Below are 27,051 nucleotides of genomic sequence, written 5' to 3' on the forward strand. Positions count from 1 at the left end.
AATATCTTTTCCCATCAAGCAACAGCCTGGGAAACTGTACAATTTCTTATTAAAAACTATAAACAAACAAATGAACAGGCTAGACAAACGGTTCATAGACAAAACCGCCGAAGACAAAGGTGCGCGCCGACAACTGAGCGCAAGACAGAAGCGCGTGCTGAAGAAAAAGTGTTTTTAGGGGCTCCGACAGGGGGTTTTGTTGGGGAACCCCCCCACTTTACTTAATACAGATCGCGGCGGCATTGTGAGGGGTTGTAACCGCCCTCATTATACTGGAAACTTAACTGTTTCCCTGTTTTTTAGGGAAAAAGTGAAGTTTTCAGTAAAATGTGGGGGGTTACGACCCCCCCAAACCCCCCACAATGCGGCGCGATCTGTATAAAGTAATGTGGGGGGGTTCCCCCACACACACACACCGTCGGAGCCCTTTAAAACAGTCATTTTCTTCGGCGTGCGCCTCCACATTGCGCTCAGTTGTCTGCGCGCACCTTTGTACCGGCGCACTTTTGACCTGACACCTAGACAAACAAATAGTGAAACAGTCTTGTTATAACATTCATCAGTAATTCTGTTTTTGGCCAGTGTTCTTGGCTTTTGTTAGATTTAAGTCAAGTACATCAAGCAGATAGCCTGAGCCCAGAAGAGACAGCCTTTAATTTCTCTCTTGTTGGATATAGAATAAATTTAAATGGCTGAAGTATGACAGCTTACCCTCTATATCCACCTGCTGCTCTCTTCCTCCCAATTTGACTCTATTGAAATAACCTCAGTACAAAAAATTCTGCAAGTACAGTATCTTAAAAATACTCTTACTCTACAATATCTCTTAAAATGTTTCTTTTTTTAATTGTAAGCCTTCCTAAGTTTTAGGAGACATTTTTAAACTAATTCTACCTAAATTATATTTGATACATCTTTCACTACAAATGATGTAAGATTAGTAGACTATATAAGGGATCTTTCGAGAATGATGTGCTCCTTAGTACACCTGTCACTATCAATGACAAAGATCTTGGATCTGCAACATACCAGAAGCTGGAGAATGGCCAAAGAGTGGATGGAGATCTACCTTTTTATGTAAAAAGGATAGAGCGGCAGAAGAGCCAAAGGTTTTAGGGAGAAGGACAAAGCAAAAGAGGGAAAAGGGACAGGAGGATTAAGAGAGTGAATAAAAGGATTGGTGTAACTAAAAAGATGAAAAAATGAAAGAAAACGCCAGACAGATGCTCCAGTGGGATATCAGGATATTTCAGAAAACGAATGTAGTAATCTTTGTTTACCTTGCATTATCTGATTCAAAGTGAACGAAAAGCTAAGAAAATAAAGTGTATAACAAGATCATCAGTAATGGTAAATTACAAATGTAACACAAAACCTAAAAGCAGAATTATCCTGAACCATCCAGGCCACAGTCGACGAGCACAAGAATGCAGGCCTATGTGGGTGCTTAATCCCTGGGTATGTTGGGAGGTGGGATCTTCACCGCTGAGGGCTCCACGCCCCAGATTTCTCTAGCATATTCTGTAATTGTCCTGTCGCTGGAAAACTTGCCAGAGCAAGCAATGTTCTTGATAACTTTTTGGGTCCATTCTTTTGGGTTCTGGAAACAGAAGGGAAAGGGTGAGAAGCTGTAGAACTCTATGCTCTCATAATTCTTCCCTGATATCCTATTAGCTCTCTTGTGTCATCAGGGGCTGATATTCAGCACTATTTAGCCAGGCAAGAACAGCTTCCAGTCACTAAAAAGCACCTAGCTGGCTATCTGGCAATATTCAGTGGAAGATAGCCGGCTGTCTCTCACTGAATATCCAGCTTAGTGGATTGGCCAATGACTGGCTAAGTCATGTGACATAGTCAGTTACTGCCAATATTCAGCAGCTAGCTGGCTAAGTTTAGTAGCCAAATAAAGCTACCCAAAAGGATGGTCTATCATATTAACTGCAATAACAACCAGGATGTCACCTCTGTCGGACAACAGTTTGGAAAAACTGACCACCACCAATGATTTTATGGTGAGAATGCTAAAAGGGAAGTTTAAGACAATCCAAGAATGTAAAACCTTTGAAATTAAAATAATAAAGTATTTTGACACATACCAGACAGAGATCTAGGCTTTCTTTCCCATTTAAAACTGCACTGCCACCTTTCTGTCTCCTGCCCATCCACCCACCCCTTCCTATCCCTGAAAAGCTTTCATGTTTTCCTTATATATACTGTTATTTGTCAACATTTGCTTATTTCTGATCTGAAGAAGAAGGGTTACCTTCGAAAGCTAGATGACCAAGATTTTTTGTCCTTACAGGAGACCTCTCCAGTACTCCGGACCCCCAACTACAAGGTACCGATTCGGAGCACCTTCCAGATCTCGTTTTGGAGGTCAGGCGCAACATCAGTTTTCCAACTGCCCATCCCATGAGGGAGTTCTAATGCCAGGGCTCTGGCTCCTCTTCCTTGGATTGAGGGATGCCTCTCGGCCTACCTGACAGAGTGGCAGAGGATGATTTCGGACCTGTGGGTCCTTGAAGTGCTCAGACTGGGTCTCCACTTTAAATTTTTGTCAGACCTCCGTCAGATTTCTCCCTGTTCTCGCCACAGGAAATCCAGATCACGCCTAGTGCGTGCGGGCCACGGTTCAAAGATTGCTGGATTTGGCAGCAATGGAACCGGATCCACATGAATACTTGGGCTCAGGGAGATACTTTATATTCTTCATTATTCCAAAGAAAGGCTCCGAAGATTGGAGGCCTGTTCTGGACCTCGAGTCCGTGAATACCTCTGCACATAGCCCGTTTCCGGATGGCAAAGGTGCGTTCAGTTTTGGTGGCAGTAGCGCCTGGGGAATTACAGTATCCCAAAATAGTATGGAATACGAAGCTAGAATTAAGATTGTTGTCTAACTATTCCTCTATCATTGCTTTTTAACCTTTCAGCACACTCCCATCCTTAAGTAGACTGTTGTTGGAAGTCCACCTTGTTGCTCTTTCCTCCATCTGTAGACCAACCAGCTCTACTCAACAGGGTTGCATGATCAGAAAAAGTAATATTACCAATGTCACTGGTAACTACATTCCCTACCAGAGAGTTGTCTAAGAAAATATAATTAATTTGAGTATAAGAAACATGGTTAGGTGAATAAAATTAATAATTCCTGTCCCGTTTGGGCCACATCCCTCCAAACATTGATAAACCCCATGTCTTTCAATGTGTTTAGTATCAACAGGTTTTTTTTCTTTTTCTTTTTTCATTTTCAAACTTACAATAAGTGTGATAATATGTCCAAACAGATTAATAAATATATCACTTAATAATCATCAATGATACAAATGATATGCTCTTATCTCCCACCCTTTCCTATCGTATAATCAATTCTTTATACAATATGTAACAATAAAATTACCCCCTCCCCCCCTCACAATTGAACTTGTAAATTTAAGGGAAAAAAATGTCATCTAATCAGTACAATACTTTGTTAATGGCTCCCACACATCTTGAAATTTCCAGAAGCAGCCTTGCTGTATTGCAATAAATCTCTCCATTTTATAAACATGACATAAAGAATTCCACCAGAAATTATAATTTAATCTACTCCAATTTTTCCAATTATACGTAATTTGTTGAATGGCAACCCCAGTCATTATAAGTAATAATTTGTTGTTATTTGTAGAAATCTGACTTTTTGCTCTCATTGCCATACCAAACAGCACAGTATCATATGATAATGCCACTGGGTTGTCTTATAAACAATTAATATGGTCCCAAATTGATTTCCAAAAATTCATAATAAATAGACAATAAAATAATAAATGATCTAAAGTCCCTGCTTCGAGATGACAGGTTTTTTTTCAAGATGGTGCCAGGGTAGGTTGTGTGTTGTGGTGCCTCCCACCATCTTTTTGCCGCCTTTGTTTAATTTTGTTCTTTTTACTTACTTTTAAATAAATTACTGTTATTTTGGTTTATTTTGTCCATTTTCTTAATCTGGTCTGCATTGGATGAAGGCTTTAAGTAGTACTTTTTATTTACTCATCCTTCCTGTTTGACCGTTAATGGTGGAAAACCTCCAACTGCCTACCTGTTGTTGTCGGTATCCAGTGGAGCTTAGCGTCCATCGCTCTTCTGCAGTGTGTGAGATATATTCGCCTGCTTCCCTGCTGTTAATATCGGATGTGTTGTACGGCATCGCTCAGAGATGGAGTTTGTTTTCAGCAACGGCCCATATTGGGGGATCCGGTGCTGCTGTGGAGGTTGACTGGTGTTTGATGCGGCAGAGGGAGTGGCCTCCTGCATTGGCTTGAGTGAGGATTGAGATGTGTGCTGAAGTAGGTGTGTTCCTGCTGCGTCATGTTTTCTGGAGGATAGCGACTACCTCTGCTGGGTCAATTGGGAGCAGTTTGACCATTGAGGTCTGAATGGCATCAAGCGGACAATACTATATATCCTGAGAATGCTAGAAGATGCCCAAAAACTAAGTAGTGATGAGGAAGACATTGATCAGGTTCGCACCACACCTAATGGCTGCGCCATTGGCTCCTTCCCTCAGTCTCGGCTCTCCCTACAGTAATCCCTCTTTGATCTACCGGCCTTCCATACATAGTGAAGTTTAGGCGGATATGATGCTCTATTGGACTGGACTGATGATTGGACTTGAGCCAGACTATTTTATTTTTAGCTTATAACTTATTTGTTTTTTTGTTGGGTTTGTTTTAATGTTTCTGTTTTAGTTTTTATTTTCATTCTTCTGTTTTTTTCCTTCATTTTGTATTTTATATATTTAATTTATTAGAGTTACTATTCTAATTTTTGAAATGTAACCTTTATTTTATTCTTCCTGGTTACTTTGGGTTCAGTTTTGCTATTGGTTTACTAATATTATGATGCTTTCTCTGGGGGTTCTTCTTTCTTTTCTCCTTTCAATTTTATCTTTTATATAAGTGATATTCTTCTCTTAGGCACTTTGGTTTCGACTGTGAGCCCAGTTGGGACAGATAGGATAGTTCAATGTGCTTATACTATTTAGTTCTGTAAACTGCTTAATACTCGTGTACAAATGGTATATCAAATACAATACAATACAAACGGGTACACAGTTTGTTGAGGAATCCAGAGCAGGGACCACACACCTACTAAAGTCACCTCGCAGGATTAAACTCTCTACAATCAAAGCAGCAAGAGAACTCCTTAATCCAAGAAAAAAAGTCTGATTGATCAACTTTAGAGCATAAATATTTGTCAGTTACTTCTGCTTGATCCAAGAGCACTTGGGCAAATACGTACCATCTCTTGAGCTTTTGCACGTGTACACCAAGGTCCTTGTAAATTGGATGCCCACGCCTTTAATTTTAGTATCTGCACTGTCACAAACTAACAGCCTCAAAGGGTAGTCTTGATGAGAGAGCAAATTCTTATGCTTGGTACACAGATGCGTCTCCTGCAAACAATACTACCTGTGCTCTAATAGAAACATAGAATCATGATGGTAGATAAAGGCCAAATGGTTCATCCAGTTTGCCCATCTGCAGCATCCACTATCTCCTCCTCTCCCTAAGAGATCCCACGTTCCTATACCATATTTTCTTGAATTCAGACATGGTCTTTATCTCCATCACCTCTACTAGGAGACTATTCCACGCATAAGGGAGATAGTATTTCCTAAGGGAGTTCAAATCTTTAATATTCAATGTCAAAACCTACAAGAAATCTACCATAGTAGTACTTTGTAGGAAGGGAAATATTGAGCTACTACCGTTCTCAAAAGACATCTCTACATAAATAGTAAACCAAAGCAAGATTGGGTGCTTAAGTCCAGCTTTACATCACCCCCCAATAATGAAATTTTTTTTAAAAAGTCCCAGAAATTAGCCAACTACCCCACCTCACTACCTGACCCAAAAGTCCCCTTCTTTACCCAAAAGAAACCCCCCTGTAATGCAAAAAACCTTGGTCAATAATATCCACCACTGCAGAGTAGGGAGTCCAGAAGAACTGACCCAAACCCCAAAAGACCACCAACACCCCTCCCCCCAGCCTGTTCAAATAAAATAGTAAAAATGCATCCTTCTTAAGCAATATCTCTCAATGGTGAGTAAAGCTGATCCACCCAGGTCTACTTATTATGTTATAGCGAAATGAAGCTAAAACAAGTAGTTTCAAAGGACCAGCATAAGAAAATGCACAGCTTCTTGCTGAAGCCTCAATATTAATTTAATGTATGTTAACCTATAAATTATTGTGCAAATAATCAATTTATAAACATGAATAATTTCTAATTTATATTAAACAATTTCTATTAAATCAACTGTACAAAATAACATTTTTAAAAAAAACCCCAAACAACCAAATCTACTTTTCTCTGAAAACAAAACATTTTGGCCACACACATCCTTACATTTGAATCTATCCTTTGAAACACTGAAATATATTGTTAAATAATGCATTATCTGGTATCCAACAGCCTGCCCCAGAGACCAATGACTTGATCTTACCCTATACAGCTTGTTGACTTGTTCCTGACATTTAATATAAGCTTCGTAGTCGGCAAACACTTTAAACCTGAGGATGTGGAAAAAAATGTATAAACCGTAAATAAAAGAGAGGCTAATTTTAAAACACATAAAAAGCCACATATATCTTACAAAAGTTGAAACTGTGAAGCTTACACTAACAATACTGTTTTGTACTGTAGAGGCAGAAGATTTGATGTCACAGATTAGAAAAACACAATATTGCTTTCCGATTGCTGCAGTATCATCAATCATGCTTTCCTCCCAGGGGGGTCAATATTTTCAATTACTGACCTCCTTGGCAGTTTAGATATTTACTGACTCAGTGCACTTCCTCCTACCTGTCATGGTTCATCAGCATATTGACCACATCCTTGAAGAGGTCTGGCTCTTTAGGAGAAAAGAACCCGCCACTAATTTGATCAATCACTTGCTTCAGTTCTGGAATACGCTCATAGTATTCTTTAGCATTGTACCTAAACATGACATCAAAATGACCTTCAGTAGGACATTGAGCAAGCAAACAATTACAACATTTGTTCTTGAGAATAAAATATCATTACAAAATATTTATTGAACACCCAAAAAATCCCATTTTTTTTATAGGGGGCCTAGGCTGGAAAAGGGCTGTCCATGTTGGCACGTTCACAATTTCTAAAGTATTTTACAGAAGGCTCACTAAACATGTTGCCTTTTATAAAATACATATAAGGCTGTGGAAAAATACAGGTTTAAACAGATGTAGTTAATTCAGAATACAGCTACAGTATAGGATCGTTTAATAACAGTAAATCTTTTGAACATGTTACTGTGCTCTTGAGAGATCATTATTGGTTACCAGTCACTGCTTAACTGAAGTACAAGATTCTGATCATGGCCCATGGCTATTATTCTGATATCTCAGTTTACCTTCATTCATTACTTCTTTCATTCCAACCAACTCATTAATGAATCAATTAGTGATCCCCACTCATAAGACTCATTGATAATAATAATAATAATATTTTTGTATACCGCCATACCCAGGGAGTTCTAGGCGGTTCACATTTGTTAGTCAAGTTACAAGTGGTTCATGACAATTGAACAGAGTTGCAAGCAACGAAGTAGTTGAGGTTGGATAGAGAGGGAAGGAATAGGTCAAGGAGGGGGAATAAGGGGAATGTAGGTTGGGTGAGTACAGAAGAGGGGGAGTTGTAGGTTTCGGTTCGTTGAGGGGGCGATTAAGGGTCATGTCCATTGAATAGATGAGTTTTAAGTAATTTTCTAAATCCGAGGTAGGTGGGGGCCTCGAGGACCATTTGGGCTAGCCATGTGTTCAGTTTGGCAGCCTGGAAGGCGAAGGTTTTGTCAAGGAATCTTTTGGAGTGACATAGTTTTAGTGAGGGGAAGGAGAACAGATGGATTCTGCGGGAGTGCTTGTTGTTATGGTTCAGATAGAAGTGAGGGTTGATGTAGTTAGGGGATAAGCCAAATACTGTTTTGTAACAGAAGCAGGCAAATTTGAATAGGACTCTGGATTCTAATGGTAACCAATGGAGTTTGTGGTAAAAAGGGGTGACGTGTTCCCTTTTATTCAGGCCGAATATGAGGCGGACAGCGGTGTTCTGGATCATTTTAAGTCTCCTGCCGTTAGTTGTGTAGCTCCAACTTATTGGAATTCTCTTCTAATTATTCTTAGATTAGAATCTTATCAGAAATTCAAGAAAGGACTAAAAACAGTAATTTCAGCAATTTTTGTTATGTTTAAAGGATGATTATTTTTGTTTATTCCTTGTGTGTTCTAATTAAACAATGTCTAAAGAAATAATTGTGGAATTCACCTCCTTCCTCTTCTTTTTTTCTGTTTTTAGTTGTTTCTTAAATGTTGGATTTGTTCTTGATGTTCTGGACATTTATTAATTTATTGTAAACCGCTTTGGTATTCATTTGAAAGACAGTAGAACAAATACGCAAAAAAATAAAAATACATAGAAAAATTAAGACAAAGACTATATGGCCCATCTAGTCTGCCTATCCATGCCATCTACTAGCTCTTCCTCTCCCTTAAAGATCCAATGTACTTATCCCAAGATTTCTTGATTTCAGATACATTTTTCGTCTCCACTACCTCCACCAGAAGGCCATTCCAAGCTTTCACCACCCTTTCCGTGAAATTGTATTTTCTGAGGTTACTTCTTAGTCTATCCCCTTTCACCTTTATGCTATACCCCTTCATTTCAGAGCTTCCTTTCAATTGAGACTCACCTCATGCACATTTATGCCATATAGATATTTAAATATCTCTATCATGTTGCCCCTATCCTGCCTTTCCTTCAAACTATACATATTGAGATCTTCAAATCTATCCTCATACATTTTATGATGAAGACCACTGACCATTTTAGTAGTCTTCCTCTATACTGACTCCATCCTGTTTATATCTCTTTGAAGGTGCGGTCTCCATAATTGTATACAATATTCTAAATGTAGTCTCACCAGAGTCTTATATAGGGGCATTATTACTTCTTTTTTCCTAATGGCCATTCTTCTCACTAAACACCCAAGCATCCGTCTAGCTTTTGCTGTCACCTTTTCTACCTGTTTGGCCACTTCAAGATCATCACGTACAATCCCATCCAAGTCCTGCTCCTCTTTTGTGCACAAAAGTTGTTCACCCACTAAACTATATCATTCCCTTCGGGTTTTGCAGCCCAAATGCAGTATCCTGTATTTCCTAGCATTAAATTTTAGCTGCCAAATTCCGGACCATTTCTTCAAGCTTCGCAAGGTTCTTCCTCATGTTATCCACATCATCAGGTGTGTCTAGTCTTGCAAATTTTGGTATCATCTGCAATGATACCAAAGTTACCAGACAGCCCTTCAGCAATATCACTTACAAAAATAGTAAAAAGAACAGGACCAAGAAGCGAACCTTGGGGCACACCACTGGTAACATCCCTTTCCTCAGATTGAGCCTTATTTATCTATTTAAAACTATTTTTATCCTGCATATCCAAAAATCTTTAAAAGCGTTTCCATTAATTTACTTACCACAGAAGTCAGACTTACTGGCCTTGTTTACCACTACACTCTGTTGCCTTTCACTTAACCAGTTCCTAACCTAGTCTGTCACTTTGTGGTCCATACCAAGGACACTCAGTTTATTTATTAGATACCTATCTGGAAAAGTGTCAAAGACTTTGCTAAAATTTAAACACACCACATCTAACGCTTTCTCTCTATCCATCTCTTTGCTCAGTCAAAGAAATTGATCATATTTGTCTGATAAGACCTGCCTCTAATGAATCTTTATTACCTCAGATCCTGTATGGATCCCAGAAACTTCACTAAATATTCTCCTTTTTAAAAGTGTTTCCATTAATTTACTTACCACAGAAGTCAGACTTACTAGCCCAAGGGTCTCAAAGTCCCTCCTTGAGGGCCGCAATCCAGTCGGATTTTCAGGATTTCCCCAATGAATATACATGAGATCCATGTGCATGCACTGCTTTCAATGAATATTCATTGGGGAAATCCTAAAAACCTGACTGGATTGCGGCCCTCAAGGAGGGACTTTGAGATCCCTGTACTAGCCTGTAGTTCCCTACCTCTTCCTTACTTCCACTTTTGTGGAGAGGGATCACATCCGCCCTTCTCCAGTCCCCCAGTACCACTCCCAACTCTAGAGAAGCATTGAAATAGTCAGCCAGTGGAACTGGCAGAACTTCCTTAAGTTCCCTCAATACCCTCGGATTTATGCCATCTGGCCCCATTGCTTTGTCCACCTTTAGTTTAGCTAGCTCCTCATGAACACAATCCTCATGGTTACAATCCTCTGAAAATCATTCAGGATTTTCCATAACTCCATCTATATTTGTTCTTGTCTTCTGCAGTCTTGCTCCCAGTCCTTCAGCTATAAACACAGAACAGAAATATCAGCCTTATCTTTCTCACTTTCTATATATTCCTCCTCTTAACCTTTGAGTCTCACAACTCCACTTCTGTACTTCCTCCTATCACTAACATATCTAAAAATGTCTTGTCTCTCCATTTTACTGTCTGCTATTTCTTCTTAGATTAACGGAATAGCATTTGCTGACTATCCCTTCTCTAAAAATAATAGGTACCAGAAGATCTATAATTTTTTCAGTCATAGCACCCCAGCTTTGGAACAACTTACCAATCTATCTACATGGAGAAACCTCATTAGAAAAATTTAAAAGCATATTAAAATGCCACCTGTACAAAGACGCATTTGAGTCATAGATAGGATTATTCATCTATCATTAATCCCAGGCTCAAATACCAAATTTTAACCAGACCTTATGTATAGGTCACAATCTCCCCTATCCTCTTTTTTAGGCTTAGCCATATTTTTAAAACATTCTTCATCACCCTCCTGATGTTGTTTTTTCCCTAAAATGTACTCTTACTTTCTTCAAAGATTGTAGTTCACCCCTCTTCCCTTTTGTATCGCTAATTACTTGTGTACATACATTGTATGTTTATTTGTATAAATTGTTTTATTTTTGTCTCCTAATTTCAAATTGTCATACACATTGAAGTATTTGATATTGCATGTACAACAAACTTTTAATAAACTTGAAACTTCCAGTTGAATCTTTGCTTTCCTGACTACTCTACCAGCTTATCTTAACTTTTCCAGATATTTCAATTTCCATCACAGCTCTATACCTTGGGGTTCTACTACTACTGCTACTATATTATCTCTATAGTCTGGCTCTGCTTATAAATCCATGCAGTCCATCTCTTCCATTTCCAATCCTGGTTCAGCAGCTTGGTCTCCTATTTCCATAGTGTGGGATTCTCCAGCCTCTCAACACTAGGCAGCAACTCCACCTTTCTGGTCACACTGGGAGCCATTATATACTGAATATGTACCTAGGAAGGCTCAGTTTCCACATGGCTCCTCCCACCATAGTTCTTCCTATGGGTCAGGTGCCTAGGAAATTAAGTCCTATACTCCTTTGCAGTTTTGTTCCAGTCTAGGATTTTCTATACTTTTTGAGTTCCTTGTTCTATAGGAAACGTTACCTTACTCCAGGAATAATTTCTAAGATAGGAATAAGATTATGGGCTTAGGCACTCTCCTGATTATGACATTCTGCATCCAAACAATGAACTCCAGTCTCTCATAGAAACATAGAAATAGCTTGTAAAGATGGGGCTTCCATTTGCTTCCAGTGTTTTGCTATACTACTTTTTGCTGCCATGATACTCCACTTTACCAGGCATTTCTGGCTTTTATTTAGTCTGCATGGTAACAAACCCAGATTTTTGCTTATTAGTGTATTTTATAAACATAACTGCACCTGCATTCCACCCAAACTCCTCCCCACACACATACCTACACTCAAATCACATAAAAGTAGGTGCAAACCTTTTCCATACCTACATTGCATGCGTGTAACATCTGTGGTAATTTTGTAAAAATTATTTTCAAGTCATGTGGCAAATCTTAAAGCAAAAGTGTAGGCATACTTTCAGAGCTCGTGGGAAAAAAGTGTGCGCAATCTTTGTCCCAGTTTGAAGTGTATCTCTAATATGGACTTGTCAGGGGTTCTCAGCCCAGTCCCTTGGAACACACCCAGCCTGTCAGATTCAGCATAGCTATGATCTATCTCATGCAAATTCATTGTGGAAATCCTACAACTGGCTGATGTGTCCCAAGCACAGGTGCCAGCACTGTGGGTGCCTGAGCACCCCAAGGGTTACAAGATGTCCAGATTTACCCAGACATGTCCTCTTTTTAGAGGACTGTCAGGGTGTCCGGATGGATTTTGAGAAACTGGCAGTTTGTCTGGGTTTTGGAAGGCCTTAGCTCTGACAGAGCTCAGGGCCATGTCTAGAGGCCTCCAACCATATGCAGATGTGATGCAAAGACATCACAAGAATGCATGATGCATGCATGTGATGCAATAGCGCTGCATCCACACATGCTCAGAGGCCCTCCAGACGCAGCACTGAGCTCAGGGAAGGAAAGCACAGTTACTTACCGTAACAGGTGTTATCCGGGGACAGCAGGCAGATATTCTCACATGTGGGTGATGTCATCCATAGACCCACCCCGGTATGGACATCGTGTTATGTCCGCACATGCATGGATGCCGTCTAGGGCGGGGCTGGGGGCGGAATGGGGTATCACACCGGTAGAATGAGGTGGAACTAAGCGGGTCTGGGGGCATGACCATGGGTCTGGATTTTCCTTTGGGAAAATCCTCCATTTACTGTCTTTACAGACTTCATTAGAAAGTTGGTGAAAAGAAGACATGATCCCAGTTCCCAGGATGAAATACCTGATTAGGGGAAGACAGGCTACTTCCAGAATAAGAAGCCAGTCAAGAGGCATGACAACTCTGCTAGAAAGTCTGTAGTTGTGCACAAAACAGATGTGCTACCCACAGCAACTTAACCAATAGACCATTCTACTCTGAGGGGCATTTTCAAAACATACTTCTAAGTCTGATTTGGACGTATGGCGCTAGATGTCCTAAGTCGGCAGTAAGAATATGTATATTTTCAAAAGGCAAACCACCACATGTCTAGAAATAATGTTTGTTTTTTTAATCCTCTATCTAGATGTCCAGGCTATTGGGACATCCAGACAGCCAGGACGTCTATCTCTATATCACATTTTTGACAAATATTTTGTTCAAGTCCCAAACACCCAGAACAAGACCATTTGGAATGGGAGGGGCCAGTCCTGTAATGGACTGGCCATCCAGACATGGCAACAGAATAGTGGGGCACCTTAGAGGGCACTGCTGTGAACTTCACATAAAGGGTGCCAGATAAACATCTCACCAGAACCACCATATAGGTTACGGTGAGCCCCTCAAAACCCACTATACCCACCTTTCTACAACCTGAATAGCCCTTATGGCTGCAGGTGGCACCTATATGGCAGTAGAGTAGGGTTTTGGGGAGGGGAGGTTGGTGGGGGTCACATTTTCCACCATGAATGTAGTGGTTAGAGTGGCTTATGGGACTTGCTACTCCTCTCTATGGTTCACTAGCTCACCCACCAGGCTACTTAAATCACCTGTGTGCAGCTCTACTAGGCTTTCCTATACCAGGTGCTGATGTTCTGGAGACACGTATGTATGTTTGTATTCTGATCTTTTTGGATATGAGAGAGTCCTTGAGCACTGAGGGAGTGTAGGGGTATCTTACCTTGATGCATGCAGTAGTCATCCGGTCAGTTTGGGCACCTTTGTGACACTTAGGCCCTTCTAAAACAGGTCTAGTTCCAAACGTATAAGTTCATAGAAACATAGAAAAAGATGGCAGATAAGGGCCGCGGCCCATCTAGTCTGCCCACCCTAATGACCCTCCCCTATTTAGCTCCATCCAGGATGTCTTGCAAAATGTTTGATTACTGTTGCTGCAAGACGTCCATGTCTAACCCGCCCTTGAGACTGCTCAAAGTCTGCCCATAACACACCCATCTCGTGCTCTGAGTGTACAGAGGCTGGAACACCTTGTTAGATGTACAGAAAGACTGTTTTGATTATCGGCACTTGGATGTCCTGGCGATTAAGATGCCCAAGTGCCAATTTAGGCAAGTTTTTGGACGTCAGAATGTTTTGATTGTGCCCCTCATAATATGGAAGAGAAGAAGAGCAGGCAGAGGGGACACAAGATGCAAACAGAAAGAGGTAGAGAGTAGCTGTGTGAGACAGGGAAAAAAGGACCTGAGGGGAAGAGGGGAGGGGGTCATGGTGGAGAGAACAGACATGAAAGTGAGATGAGAAAAGCTATAGAGAGAAACCACGGAAAGACAAATATACATGGAGAAAAAGAAATGATGAAGGAAGACTGGAAGGAGAATTCTCAAAAGAAGGAACTTGAGGACAGAGAGAAATCCAAGGTCAAGTAGAGACAGAAGCTAAACTACAAACACAAAGGTTGGAAAATTGTTTAAGATTTTAGTAAAGATTTCTGTATCAGCTGGGCTGGATAAAGGGTAGGCAATAGTTATATTTTGCCTTTCTCCTGTAGTCACCATAATTAATATGTATTTTACTGGAAAGGCATGGAAGAGGAGAAAGGGATTATGCCAGTATTTGATGCCCTCGTTTTAAAAATATATTTAAAATTGCTTCTTTTTGGCAGTTCTGAAATACAGAGACCTATGATTGAGTTTCAAATTTAAAGAGGAATAGTGAGTAACACCAGCAAATTTTTTCACTAAAGTAAATCACTCATTCCCTTGTTATATCTTATGGGAGATAGTAGTGTGAGACTAAGTGGGCACATTATGCTGTATACTAGTCTCAAAAGAATAGCATGGCAGTAGCTAGAAGAAGTTACAGGACAGATGGGTGAATTTGGAAGGGGGTAAGACGTTCTTGGTTTGGTTTTCCTCTTGGCTCAATTCCTAAGCCATGGCTTTCCATTCTCATTGTCAGCACAGCTCTGCTACCGGCTAGGTTTTGGGGTCAATGACCTTTGTGGCTGTGCAGGGCTTCATGAATAGGGGGGGGTATGCCACCCCATATCCTTCTACATAATGTGGGCCAGGAAGAGGAAGTAGGGGTATAATGGTGCTGGTCAGAGAATGGAGAAAGAAGGAGGTGTTTGGTAAAAGGAGAGAGTAAGAGGGATGGTGTGCTGGAATCACCATTAATAAAGGAGAGGACATTATGCCAAAGTTGTTACCACCAAATGAGGTGCCAATTTCTATTTTTGCAGAAGGCACTAGTCAGTGCTAACTCAGTTTCTCACCAAGCAAGCACTTACTCTGTAACCCCTAGAGCAGGTGGGCTGGCACATAGGGTTGTTATGAATGCAAACCTTTAGGTTCTCTGATTTCCTTCTCAGCATGTGATCTTTGGGATTTTCAGTCTGAGAGCAAGAAGCACCACATGCAAATAAGCTTTCTGGGTCTGTGCATTCAGGTGGTGGAGCATTATACCATGGGGCCTTTCTTGGATGTATTTGGAAGCTATTGTATTTCAGTCTGTGAGTTCTAGATATGAATGGTGTCTGGGACTTTGGGAAGGGGGAGTAGGAATATGATCCTTGCCAGGAAGGGTGGGGAGAAAAGTTTTAAAATGTACAATTAATTTTGCTTAGGAAGTATGAGGGATGGATGTTCCTAGCCTGCAGGGGAGGGCACCGACCAAGGTAGAATGAGAGGGAACCCAATGGGGAAAGAAATTAGTAAGGGGCAAGGCAGGTCAAGTCATGAGGAAGTAGAAAGCAGAGAAGTATAGAATGGGGGGGGGGTTAAAGGAGGCATGGGGGTGATATTAAGCATCATACCCCAAAACAAAAGTCAAACTGCACTAAAGTGAGGGAAAACAGAATAAAGATAAGAGTAGGAAGAAAACATTAAGGTAAGAAGGGACTGAGAAAAATGTAGAGATGGTCTAAGAGAAAACAAAGTATATGATGTGTACAGGTTTGTTAGGGAAGAGAGATTATTGAGAACTAACTGGGAGAGGGAGAGTATGGGTTGTACAGATGGATCAAGGTGGACTGGATGGCATAGCATGAATATGGTGTAGATGGTCTGCCAGTAGGATAGTAAACTGTGGTAATGAATTTGGGGTCGGGGAAGATGAGAGACTGGTGGGACTTACAGTGCTACCCTTAGCATTTCTTTTACCCACGTCCTTCCTGTGTGGCACCATCTGCTGTGTTCACCAACCAATCATGCTTTTATTTCCTTTACATGGACTTGGTACATTGTGGTGAGTCGATCACCTCCAATCATTTTGAAAAGTTGGCTCCTTTGGTCCCAAGGATTGGGTTAAGAACCACTGGCTTAAATGGAATGTATCATGTTACACTCTCCACCCCATTCAGGTTTTTAATTCTCTATTCTTGGGCTTTTTGTGTCAGTTTCTCAGAACAGCACTATTTTAGCTAAGTTAATTTTGCAGTGCATTAATAGCACTTTAAAACACACCAAGGGAGAATTTAGATGTGTAAAAAAGTGATTTGCATGTGCACATTACCATGTCATGATTTTAGAAGAGGCTGTATTTATATGTGTATGCAAGTGGAACACAGATTCCAAGAAGGCATGATTTGAGCATAAGAACATAAGAAACGCCCTCACCGGATCAGACCTAGGTCCATCTAGTCCAGCGATCTGTACACGCGGAGGCCCAGTTAAAAGTATATGGCTACTCCCTATTCTGCAAGGGCTATACAATTGTACTTCAAAAAATTCCCCTTACATTTGCACATTTCCGAGTCATGCATAATCATCAGCTATTTGGACTGGATGTTTAGAGGCGTGATTGAGAGAGGAATTATGCATATCACACTGATGTTCAAAACCACCTCAGAAAGCTAAAAATTAGTGTTGTGGAGCTCGGCTACTTATTTAGCTCTCCTTTGATGTGCAGTTTTGCAAAATCTGCAGTGTACATGTGTTTGCACCAGCATTTCTGCATAAAGCCCCAATGATAAAAACTCCAAGAGACTTCTGACAATCCCACCCTATGAGATAGTTTAACTCTAGCAAATACTTACAATCCCTCACACACTTGGCTGTCAGTACTGGAAGAAACAGCAGGCAAATTTCCTTAAGGATCCTAGGCTCCCAAGGAGTCAGTCTTGCCTATGCTGGTACTAATTTCAAAATGGCTGCTCCTGGAGTATGTGACAACCATTTTGACAGTGAAGATGGCATGGGCAGGAGTGATTAGGGATTATTCCTGCTCCAACTATAAACTAGGCCACCAGGGACTCTAAAGTTAGCCCAGAGAGCCTATGGGTGGGGCTGGGATCGGAGAGGGAGAGAGAGTGGAGGCTATATCTGGGGGTGATAGAAAGAAATGGTGAAGACTGTTAACGTTCACGGGGAAAGAAGGAGGATGGAGTGGAGATTGTTACAGTTTGAAGTGGGCAGAAATTGAGAGGAAGATTTTGTTTCATCCGAAACTTTAAAAAAACTGTTTTGTTCACCCTTTAGCAAAGGTGCAGGTTATGGCGCCCATAACCCATTTAAAGCCTATTCTATAAAGAAAAGTAGGCACTTATTTTCACTTATAAAATATTATCCTATATGCAGTAGCTGAACATGCATGTACTTTTAAGGCACCAATATATAAAGCCAGCCTTATAGCTGTAAATTCCTGTTTCTACCTGCATGCTAGAATGTTTACACCCATGAAGATGCCTACCAGCAAAGTATGTGCTATCAAATTAATGCATGTAATTTTCTGTTAATCTGCCATTAATGCAACTTCTTGCCATGCACAACTAGTTACCTTCTTATAGAATTCCCAATATATGAGCATAAAGCACTTTTTACCCAGGTTGAAAATAATTCTCTCTTTCTTTAAACTTGCTCCAGCATAACAAAATATCCTTACCCTAACCCACAGTATACAAGCAGCTTTGTGGTACCTAAGATTTCTGTGCTAAAAACTGAGAAACATCCCTTTGGATTCAAGTTGACTTACACAGAACTCAAACACCAATGTAATCAAGGTTGGCATTAGGAGGATACAATCAGGGCCGTTGCCCTGGGCAGTCATGCCACAGTGGGCCTCAAGCTTACCCATAGCTGAAGGAAGCACAACTTGCTGATGGGCTTTGACGACCTCTCCCAAATTTTTGCACTGAGCCCTAGTATGCTTAACAGTGGCCCAGAATGCAATTGCTTTCTTATTACTGAATGTGAGGAAGTAGATGGTAGAATGGTGAGTACTTCTTCACCGAGGGCGCAGTTTAGCTGCCTGATAGCAGGTGGCACTAAATGACCAGAACATGTCCTGCATCAAAATGGCAGGGAAGAGTTTAAATAACCTGATGTTGAGTAGGTCAGAGACGTCCTGAAGTAAGAGGCTTCAAGGAGGGATATCCTGAGGTTAGAGGACTCCAGCTGAAGTTGAGCCAGGAGAGGATCAGAGAAGTAGTGTGGCTCCAGTATCTTTATGTGGGAAGAAGGTCAAGTCAAGGAAGGAATCTGAAATTGTTTGCAGAAGGTACTTGTGAGGACACAAGAAGGTGATACTAGTCATTGTATTGGGCAAGGCTGGGAGCCAATACTGGGAAGAGTGTATTAAGAGTGATACGTGTATCCTGAATGAAGCCAAATGGAGCTACATCCAAATGCGCTTCAGAAAACTCCTCAAAACGCATCTCTTCTCTAAAACCAACGGCCCATCTTAAATCCCCAGAAAAACTCTGCCAACTCCATTGATCCGACCCCCACGTTGCTACTCTCAGACTTACTTATTTATTAACCTCACTTCTTGGTTAGGTCCTCTTAATTCCTTCTCTGTGATCCTCCAGTCTCTCAGTTCTCTTCTCCTTTAATGTAGCTCGCTGACTCTTCTCATTCATTTTTATGTAAACCGCCTTGAACCGAAAGGTACTCGCGGTATATAAATAAAGATTTATGTTATGTTATATAAACTCAGAACACTAATATTTTCCTTTTGTTTGAAAATACTGCATATACGGCTGTGTTTTCTGACAGACCCAAACCACACCTCTATCACACAACCACACTGCACATGAAAAGCTAAAGATTTCTGTGTTGCTTCTATACATACCCTTTCTTGTCAAGAGCCTCCACATCTTTCACTCTCATGCCAAAAATGAAAAAGTTATCTTCCCCTGCCTCCTCTGCCATTTCCACGTTGGCACCATCCATGGTGCCAATGGTGAGGGCTCCGTTCAGCATGAACTTCATGTTTCCTGTTCCAGAGGCCTCTGTTCCCGCCGTGGAGATCTGCTGAGAGAGATCTGCAGCGGGGACCACTGAGAAGAGGCAAATATGAAAAAATATTAATTCTTTTAATTTTTGCTATTATTGAGCATCTCTGACACACACACAAAAAAATACTTCACCATTTCCACTAGGGATCTGCTGGTCTTATTAATGATCAACCATATTAATCAGCATTGTCAATGTTCTCTGGCCTTGACTTCATTATCATGGTACGTCGCAACCCCAAATGTGTTTTTTGCAACTCCATTTGGAGCCACATTTTTCAGTTCTGAAGTCATGCTGCAAACAAGTACTTATTTTTTTATTTAATACATTTATGCTGACATAGCCTTTTCCTAGTCATAGACTTCAAATGGGTGAACATAATGACCAAATCAAATCCAAATCTCACATTGAAAAATTAGGTTCTTACCTTGATAATCTTCTTTCTAGTAGACAAACATTCTATTCCTGAACCAGTGAGTAAACAATCCCTTCTCGTGAGAAATCCTGTAGAGAGCATCATTAGTATTCTCTTGCTCTGCCTCCCATCCCTCTGGGCTGCCCTCCAATTCCTCAGTTCGTACTAAAGCAGATGGTCAGTCCTGGAGAGAAAACAGAATAGGGAGGGGTATGGGGACTCTCCCCAAGAAACATGTCAGCTCTGCTCATACCAGTAACATATAACAGATAAAACAAAACTTAACCATTTGCAATGCATAATAAAGTGAAAACAAGTCACCAACCTGAACGCAACCCTAAGAGTGTGGGAGATTCTACAGATACCCCTTAGATTCATCAATGTGGCAGTCACATCATCTATCCTTATTAAAGCTGGTTAAAGGAAAGAAACAAATGTCCAGATGCTCCAGCACACTGGAGGGAGTAAGCAGGCAAATGAACATCTAACAGGGCAGGCTTCAGGAATAGAGTGTCTGGCCACTATTGGAAATAGGATATTGGGCTTGAAGGACCTTTGACCTGTCCAAGTATGGAAACTTTTATGTTCTTATACTTTAATGGGACTGTGTGTCTAGATATCTGAGTTGTGGCTGTGTGGATTAAGAAGCTGTGCTAGTTATTTCCTTGTTTCAATGGGGATATAGGTGTAGGCAGGGTTACCAGATGTCCAGGTTTCCTCGGACATGTCCTCTTTTTGAGGACTGTGGTGGGAGTCCAGGCGGTTTTTTATTTTTATAACTTTTGCCCGGGAAAATCAGACATCTAGTACCCAAGCAGCTCACGCGCCTATCCGGAGTCCTCCTTCCTTCCCTCCTGCACCTATCCGGATTTCTCCCCCCGCCCCTTTGCAGAATCGGGTACTTGCTCACCCAGTGCTGTTGTAACTTTTTGGGCAGTCGGCAGCATCACTGAAGTATACATGCTGCTTTCGGCGACCCAGAAACTCCTCCTCTGCTACTGCTTCCTGTCCCCACGTAGGCAGAAAGCAGTAGCAGAAAAAAAGCTTCTGGGTCACCGAAGGTAGAGTGTTTTGTTCAGTCACGCTGGTGAAGGCCTGAAGAAGTTACAGCAGCATCAGGTGAGCAAGCAACGGATCCCAGGGGAAGGTAAGAGAGATGCTGGACCGCACAGATGGGGAGAAAAGGGAAGGAAAGATGCCATACCTCCAGGGGAGGGAATGGAAGGGGCAGATAAAGATGCCAGATCACTGGAGGGGGAAAGGGAAGGAGAAAGATGTCAGACTAGGGAAAGGACAGAGGGGGAGGGGAGGGGAAGGAAAAGACAGAGAGATGCCAGACCACAAAGGGAGGAGGAAGGAGGGAGAGAGATGCCAGACTGTAGGAAGGAGAGGATAAAGATCCCAGACCATAGGAGGGGGAAGGGGGAAGACAGATTTCAGACCATAGAAGAGGAAAAAAGAAGAAGGAGATGGTACATAGGGATGGAGGGCATGGTGCACAGGGATGGGAGGGATGGGGAAGGGAACAGAGATGGAAGAAATGCTGTTTATAGATAGATGGGAATAGGGGAGAAGAAAGAGGGAGGAGATGGCACACATGGATGGTGGGAAAGGGCAGAGAGAGGGAGATGATAGTGCGAATGGATAGATGGGAAGGGAAAATATGGAAAAAGTAGATAGATCTGAGGAAGAAGCAGAAAAATAGAAGAAAGTTGAATATTAAAAATTAATGGCAAAAAATGGATGTAGGGCAGAAAATGAAGGAGAGCAAACAGCAAATGGATGGAAACAAAGATAAGAGCACAGACAGAAGGAAGTACAACCAGAGACTGGGAAAAGATAAATAGAAAAATAAAACCACCAAACAAAGGTAGGAAAAATGATTTTATTTTCAATTTAATGATTGAAATTTATCTGTTTTCAGAATTTACATCTGCTGTCTAAATTTTGCACTGTTTAGGAAGAAATGTATTTTTGTTTCTCTGTTGTACTGCATGCAGAGTCTGGCATTTTAGGGTTTCATTTGTGTATATTAGGATTTTTAGTTTAAGGTCTTATATTTGCATAAAATTCTGGCCTAAAAGATATAGTCTCTATTCTAATCTGTATAATTTTATTAATATTTAATTAACCGAGTCTTTGGGATGAATTGGTATTAAAAAAAAGAGATTAGATTAAATTAGATTATCTGTGTTCTGCACGTGTGACCAAGGCCAAGTGTTCTGGTAGGAATGAATATCGTGAAGCGTTACTGATGTCATGGCCCAGAGTAGGAAAATGTTTGTTGGAAGTCTGTCTGGGTTTTGGAAGGCCCCGAGCTTGGGGCCACGTCTGGAGGGCCTCTGCACATGTGCAGATGTTGACATGATGACATCACACATGTGTGCATGAGTGTGATGCCATTGCATCGACGTCCATGCTTACGCAGAGGCATTCTAGACACGGGCCGGAACTCAGGGAAGGATACATGAGATTCTTTTGGGGGTGGAGCTGGGAGCAGGTCAAGGCAGGGCCAGGGGCGGAATGGGGCAGGGCCAAGTGTCCTCTTTAAGACGAAACCCTAGGTGTAGGTTCAAGTGGATATGACAAGAGTAAGGGTGTAGGAATATGGGGAGTGCAGGATGGGATATAGGGGGTTGCAGATGTGGGTGTTTGTATGTTTTGCGTATTGGGGGCGTGTATGGATGTGTGTAGGTAAGCGGGGGAGGTGTTTGTGTGTCTGTGAGTAGAGGAGAGTATGGGAAGTATATCTAGATGTGTTTGGGTGTGTATATAGGTGTGATAGACCAGTGGTTCCCAACCCTGTCCTGGAGGACCACCAGGCCAATCGGGTTTTCGGGACAGCCCTAATGAATATGCATGAAGCACATTTGCATGCCTGTCACTTCCATTATATGCAAATCTCTCTCATGCATATTCATTAGCGCTAGCCTGAAAACCCGATTGGCCTGGTGGTCCTCCAGGACAGGGTTGGGAACCACTGTGATAGACAGTGAGATTACATAGACCAGGGGTGTCCAATGTCGGTCCTCGAGGGCCGCAGTCCAGTCGGGTTTTCAAGATTTCCCCAATGAATATGCATGAGATCTCTCTGCATGCACTGCTTTCAATGCTTATTCATTGGGGAAATCCTGAAAACCCGACTGGATTCCAGTCCTCGAGGACCGGAGTTGCCCACCCCTGCCCTATACACTATGGGCCCGATATTCAAAACAATTTAACCAGGCAGAAGAGGCTCTTGCCCAGTTAAATTGTGCTGATCAGGTCGGGAAAGCATATTCAGTGGTGCTTAACTGGATAGTTCTGTTGAATATCCATTCTGACTGCTGCAACACTTGCTGTTTAGTGAAGGTGGTCCAGAAGTAGAATCTGGGTGGAGAAGGAGTGGCCTGAGGTTGTGAGTTCAATTCCCATTGTAGCTTCTTGTGACTCTGGGCAAGTCACTCAACACTTCATTGCCCTATGTCAGGGGTAGGCAATTCCGGTTCTCGAGAGCCGGAGCCAGGCCAGGTTTTCAGGATATCCACAATGAATATGTATGAGATGGATTTGCATGCACTGCCTCCTTGAGATGCAAATCTATCTCATGCATATTTATTGTGGATATCCTGAAAACCTGACCTTGCTCCGGCTCTCGAGGACCGGAATTGCCTACCCCTGCCCTATGTAAACCACCAGGCAGAAAAAGCAGTATATCAGGTCCCTCATGTGGACACTGGCGATATTCAGTGCTGGTGGCTGCACAGCTAATCAGGCAAGTAGGGCTGCCTAAACGGCAGACCTATCTTTGCTTAGGTAGCTATGTGGGCATGCCACCCATGTAACTTCTGGGTACTGCCACTGACTGGATATTTAGTGCCTGGACACAATCTGGTACTGAATATCTGGGTCTAAATTAGCTGTTGGCAGTCAGCTTTTACAAAAACACCAATCATTGTCTGCTCAATATTGGCCCGTACGTTTCCTTCTAGGTTCTTTCATCCTACCTTTTTCAGCCAGGGACACACGGTAATTCTCCAGGTAGATGACTTTGAGCCTGTCTCCTATGATTGGATCATTATTAACAAACTCGCCTACTGAGGTAATTAGCTTGATAATCATTTTGGCCATGTGGTAACCAGGAGCTGCCTAAAGAGGAACAGAGTGATGTGAGAAGTTAAGCAAGGTAAAAAAATGAGATAATCATCATATATCTCAGGATGGTTACAAGCCCATGTGCACTTTGCATCTGTGGACTTGCACGCTTATTTTTAAAGTGATACTCCCTGCAGAGGTTTCCCTTTAAAAATCTGGGGCCAAAGTGTGTACTTGGACTTTGCAGCTACATGGGAGGACTTGGCAAGCATGTGTGTTGATTTCAAAGTGAAAATTACTCATCTATCTTCACCTCTTTTTTTCCTTTTCCTTAAGTAAGAACATGCACATTACAGAATATAAACATAAGGTAAGCCAACAAGAAAATTAACAAGGAAAACATAATGTAACTAACTAGCCCACATTATGGGGAGGAAAGAATCCATATACATAAGAACATAAGAATAGCCTTACTGGGTCAGACCAATGGTCCATCAAGTCCAGTAACTAAACTAAACTAAACCTTAAGTTTATATACCGCATCATCTCCACGGGAATGGAGCTCGACACGGTTTACAAAGCTAAAAATATAGGAAGAGAGAGGGGAAAGATTTTCAAGGGGATATATAAAGAGGGGGTGAAACAGAGGAAGAGATGTTATATGTTAGAGAAAAGCCAGGTTTTCAGTTGTTTTCGGAATAGTTGGAGGGAGCCCAGGTTCCGCAGCGGGATAGTGAGATCGTTCCAAAGGCCCGTGATTTTGGAGAGGAGGGATCTTCCCAGTTTTCCTGCGTGGAGGATGCCGTGTAGAGAGGGGAAGGATTGTTTATGTCTGTGGGCTGATCTGGTGGTAGCAGGCGTCAGGGCAAGGAAGGATAGGGGGATTAGAGGCGGAAGGATGCCGTGAATGATCTTGAATGCCAGGCAGGAGCATTTGAAATGAATTCTGGAGAGTACTGGGAGCCAGTGAAGATTGGTAAGTAGTGGGGAGACGTGATCAAATTTGTGTTTAGCAAAAATCAGTTTGGCTGCAGTATTCTGGATAAGCTGGAGTCTGCGAAGACTTTTTTTTGTTAGGCATAAATAAATGGCATTACAGTAATCGAGTTTGGATAACCCCGTTCTCACGGTGGCCAATTCAGGTCACTAGTACCTGGCCAAAACCCAAGGTGTAGCAATATTCCATGCTACCAATATAGGGCAAGCAGTGGCTTCTCCCATGTCTTTCTCAATAACAGACTATGGACTTTTCCTCCAGGAACTTGTCCAAACCTTTCTTAAAACCAGCTACGCTATCTGCTCCTACTACATCCTCTGCCAATGTGTTCCAGAGCTTAATTATTCTCTGAGTGAAAAAAAGTTTCCTCCTATTGGTTTTAAGAGCACTTCCCTGTAACTTCATCGAGTGTCCCCCTAGTCTTTATAATTTTTGACAGACTGAAAAATCACAGGTTTTCTGCTTCTGATGTACCTAAAAAAATTGCTATGAGTTTTTGCCTCTTTTGCAAGTTTCTCTTCATATTCTTTCTTAGCTGTCTTTATCAATGCTTTGCATCTAACTTGCCAGTGCTTGTGTTTCTTCTTATTTTCTTCATTCAGATCCTTTTTCCATTCTTTAAAGGATGTTTTTTTGGCTCTAATAGCCTCTTTCACTTCACCTTTTAACCACGCTCGTTCTCATTTCCTCTTCTTTCCACCTTTGCTGATACATAGAATATGTCTGGTCTGGGCTTCCATGACGGTATTTTTAAATAACATCCACGCCTGGTTTACAGTCCTAACCTTTGCAACCGATCCTTTTAGCTTCTTTTTAATCATTTTCCTCATTTTATCATAGTCGCCCTTTCAAAAATTAAATGCCCATACAGTAGATTTCTTTTGCGACGTTACTCCCGTTAACAGCTCAAATTCGATCACGTTATGATCACTGTTTCCCAGCGGACCCAACACAATATTTAAACAAGTTCGTTGGGCAAGTTCTTCCTAACCGTACCTTTCTCCACCACTGCCAACTCATCTCTGTCCCTTATATCTTACTCAGCGTAAAATCACCTAAGTCCTTTCTATCATTCTTTCTGCAAGGAACTCCCCTACCCTATATGTCCTTTCTATCATTCTTTCTGCAAGGAACTCCCCTACCCTATATGTCCTGTCTGTTTTTCCAAACTAGATTGTAAGCTCCTCCGAGCAGGGACTGTCTATTACATGTCAAATGTGCAGCGCCGTGTATGCCTTTCAGCGCTTTAGAAATATTCTCATAATAGTGAAAGGTCACTTGGACACACAAAGTCAGAGGAGTGAAGAAAGTACAAGAGATTTATTACAGAATGCATGCTGGACCCCTGAGCTCCAAGCTGGCTCAGAAGTGCCGAAACCAGGAAGTTACAGAGATATTTATTCATTTTTCTGGCTATACAACTGAATTCTAGAAAAAGCTTTTCATGTGTTACTTTTCTTAACACTCATTGGTTCTAAGCTCACACTAGCAGGTCACTAGCAGGACACTTATCTAACTCTTACAGTTCTAAATGTTAAATGTACAGTACATCATGGCTCAAACTCTTATCTATTTAGCTTACAATGTGGTAAGGTAGGGACATACATTTTAGGCAGATGAGGTCAATAGATTGTACACTGTTTTCAGCTATGTAGGCCAGAGCAATATTTTAAACTACAGTTAACCATTTCATGACCTACAATAGTAGTAGTGGGTCTAGAAGAGGTGCTGTGAGAGGACTTCCAGAGGCAGAGAGATCTTCACTGGTAAGAATTTGCTGGGAAGTTGCTTGTAAACTTGGGGAAGGTTGACTTAAATAGGTAAGCTCAGGGACTTTATTTTAAGCACTCTGCTCACTTAGAAATGAGTTTAAGGGATAGTCTATTTTTTCTTGGTATAGAATGTCTCTGTTATAGTTCATAGGCTAGCATTTAAGGGGACTATTTTTAAATTGGTTAATTATCAGTATAAAGCACAGCTAACAGGCACAGGAAGCCTTAGTTTAAACTTTACTTTTAACTTAGCTATTTCAAAGGACAGCTCTATGTATCAATACAAAGAGAAAGCAAGCTAAGGTCATGTCTTGTGTATCTAATTAAAATTATTCAGGAAAAAGTAACCTTTACATAGAACCTTTAGCAAGAGAGGAGTGGAACAGGTAGATGTGAATCGCTTGTTTACACTTTCCAAAAAATACTAGGACTAAGGGGCATGCAATGAAGCTACTAAGTGGTAGATTTAATATAAATTGGAGAAAATATTTCTTTGCTCTACGTGTAATAAAACCCTGGAATTTGTTGTCAGAGAATGTAGTAAAAGCAGTTAGCTTAGCAGGGTTTTTAAAAGGTTTGGATAACTTCCTAGAAGAAAAAGGTCCATA

The 27,051-nt window shown here is 41.4% G+C and overlaps 1 protein-coding gene across 1 annotated transcript in view; it reads right to left on the reverse strand.

Moving 5' to 3' along the window:
* Positions 1-410: 410 nt before the first annotated feature.
* PYGB (glycogen phosphorylase B) overlaps positions 411-27,051 on the reverse strand; it is a 152,311-nt gene continuing 125,670 nt past the window's right edge. The window contains exons 16-20 of the mRNA XM_033938126.1: positions 23,587-23,728; positions 19,022-19,229; positions 6,842-6,976; positions 6,483-6,549; positions 411-1,600 (exon numbers count right to left, since the gene is read on the reverse strand). Coding sequence (XP_033794017.1) covers positions 1,448-1,600; positions 6,483-6,549; positions 6,842-6,976; positions 19,022-19,229; positions 23,587-23,728 — 705 coding nt within the window. The 3' untranslated portion in view covers positions 411-1,447. The remainder of the gene's footprint in view (positions 1,601-6,482; positions 6,550-6,841; positions 6,977-19,021; positions 19,230-23,586; positions 23,729-27,051) is intronic.

This window comes from Geotrypetes seraphini, chromosome 3 (assembly GCF_902459505.1).
Source record: "Geotrypetes seraphini chromosome 3, aGeoSer1.1, whole genome shotgun sequence".
Lineage (NCBI taxonomy): Eukaryota > Metazoa > Chordata > Amphibia > Gymnophiona > Dermophiidae > Geotrypetes > Geotrypetes seraphini.